Source organism: Sinocyclocheilus anshuiensis, unplaced genomic scaffold (genome assembly GCF_001515605.1).
Source record: "Sinocyclocheilus anshuiensis isolate Anshui unplaced genomic scaffold, SAMN03320099.WGS_v1.1 scaffold371, whole genome shotgun sequence".
In the NCBI taxonomy this organism is placed as follows: domain Eukaryota; kingdom Metazoa; phylum Chordata; class Actinopteri; order Cypriniformes; family Cyprinidae; genus Sinocyclocheilus; species Sinocyclocheilus anshuiensis.
The window spans coordinates 1,569,696-1,572,071 of record NW_015549597.1 but is presented as its reverse complement, the minus strand read 5'-3'; the positions used below and the strand labels follow the sequence as shown (position 1 = coordinate 1,572,071).

General features: G+C 41.0%; 1 protein-coding gene across 3 annotated transcripts in view; it reads right to left on the bottom strand.

Annotated features, from left to right (window-relative positions):
* The window catches only part of LOC107658519 (next to BRCA1 gene 1 protein-like), a 17,180-nt gene extending 15,321 nt beyond the window's left edge, over nt 1-1,859 (bottom strand). For all 3 annotated transcript variants that reach the window (XM_016447106.1, XM_016447110.1, XM_016447107.1), the window contains exons 1-2: nt 1,630-1,859; nt 622-684 (exon numbers count right to left, since the gene is read on the bottom strand). In XM_016447106.1, the coding sequence (XP_016302592.1) occupies nt 622-684; nt 1,630-1,731 (165 nt within the window). In that variant the 5' untranslated portion in view covers nt 1,732-1,859. The remainder of the gene's footprint in view (nt 1-621; nt 685-1,629) is intronic.
* Between the last annotated feature and the right edge of the window lie 517 nt (nt 1,860-2,376).

Sequence of the window (2,376 nt, the reverse complement as noted above, 5' to 3'; positions counted from 1 at the left end):
CAACAGAGTCGTGTGACAGACACAGTGATGATGCAGTACACAAGCCGCGGTTAAGACAGCTGACGTGCTATGATTTCTGACAGGCAGTTCACTCTCCTGTGATGTGACCCTGTTCCACACACACACACGACGCGTTACTCTGTGCTGCGCAAAACTCCGCATTTGAACAGTCAATAGCAAATACTTAAACTAATAACAAAACATACTTACAGTCGCTGATTCAGAAGCGCCAGATGGTCATAGCAAAGTCGGAATTGGCCCTTTTTTTTTAGAAATAGCCTTTGTGCACAGCTTTCGCACTGAAACACAGCGTCTCCCTGACATGGCTGCATCAACACGACTGCTGATCCTGATACCACGCCTTCTTTCTTTGCGTGCACATTAGCACATTATGCTAATATTTCCACATAGTGACCTAGATATGTGGGGGCGTGTTAGAACGAGCCGTTTTAGGGGGGCATGGCTGACTCTTAACTTTTATAAAGAATATCTCTTTGGATTTGAGACTTTAGTCTTTGCAACTTTACAGATCTTCTTTATGCACCAAGAGCTTGTAACACTCCAAAGAGAAAGGACAAATTGAAATCGCATCATATGACCCCTTTAATTCTTCATCCTCACCTCTTCATTTTCCTCATCGAAATATGTCAATTGTAAATTACACAGGCCAAAAGACCTCTTCACCTGAAGAATAAAAGATATCAAAAGTCAACACAATACCAAAGACTATAGAATACCTAAAAAGGGACTTTGACAAGCTACTTTGTGACGACAAACCTGTTTTATGAAATTTATAAAAAATACTTGATTCTACATTTTGAAAATGACCATTACTCTCAACCGACCTCTCATCCGGGCAACCTGTTTCTCTGCGGTCTCCACCAAGTAAGGTAAATTAGTAATTTTCACCTCAAATTATCATCTTATTAATATACTTATGTGGTAAGTAGCCTTGTAATAAAGGGGATAAAGTACAGTCGTTTCCCAACATAAACCCCTTCAGGGTGATATTTAGACCCTGACTGGCCTATGGCGATGTCGAAATGCTGACTGTACGTTGCTCCAAACTGACACGATTACAGGACGCTTTCAAGCAGAACACCAAATGACATTTGCTTGAAACAGATTTGCAGTCAATGTTTCAAAACCTAGTGAGCTACATACATGGACAGCACTTCGGTATCTACGCGCCTATCATGCTGTGTAGTAAGGGAGCTTAGTAGGTTTCGAGGCAGTGAGCGAGTCAACATTAACTAAGAGCTTAGCACTGGTATCTAGACGTGACAGGTGTTCCCTCTCCTCAGTGTGCCAAACCCCTTTGTAATTATGGTCTAAACGTTAGAAGATCTGCGCACGCCAGATATAATATACTTTCTTAGATGTAAATATGGCTGCTATTTAATTCGTGGAATTTCGGCAAAATGGTCGCTTGGCCCATTCTTTCTAAATGATTAAGCTTTTACGCCATTCCGCTCGTCGAAGCAGCACACTTGGTAGGAAAAGTCACAAAAGATGTCTGTAATACTACTCTAATCGCATGAGGCGGACATCGGATGGCTTCGGGGTGAAAGGCTTTGCGGCATCAAGGTGAGTGATCAGACTGACATCTCCTCATCATCCTCTGCTTACCATGGCCTCCATAGACTCCCAGCTCTTCGTCTCCGAGCCAGACAGCAAGAAACTCTTCGCATTCCCTCGAAAATTCACCTTCAGATTGATATAGAAGTCCATGGCGCGAGTACTATTTAAGGCGTTGCATAGGTGAAAACTGAAAAGCTTTGATGAGTTACTGTACCCTGGCTTCTAGATTTCTCTGATCAAAATGGTCCTTTCTGTTTACATCAGCGACGCAAACACGCCCTCTGCATCAGCTGACAGGAAGATGCCTGGCGTCATTCAAAGAGAAACAATCTAATGGGCAGGACTATTTCATTTTAATCGATTCAAACCGTAAACTTGTGAATGTTAACGTAAATATTTTCTTAGCACAATATTTACAAAATACTGTTATCGTTAATAATTTGATCGAGAAATAATAATAATAAAGAATAAAGTTGGTTAGTGTGTGGTGAAGGGATAAATAGCCTATTGTCTATTAAACCAGCAACTGAACTGTATATATTTGCTTTCCCAGGGCTGAACGTAGTTAGTTGTTTATTTTTTTTAAATATAGTTCCGGTCCTGGCTTCTGATTGGTCAATAGAGTTCCAGACGTCGATATGAAATAACAGCTATGACGTGCTATGAAGCATCACTGGCACAACACCCACAGTAGATTTTTGTTTTTGTTGCATAGCAACGTTCTGTTACGTCAAAGAATAGAATGTCTCTTAAAGGGGTCATATGATGCGATTTCAAGTTTTCCTTTCTCTTTGG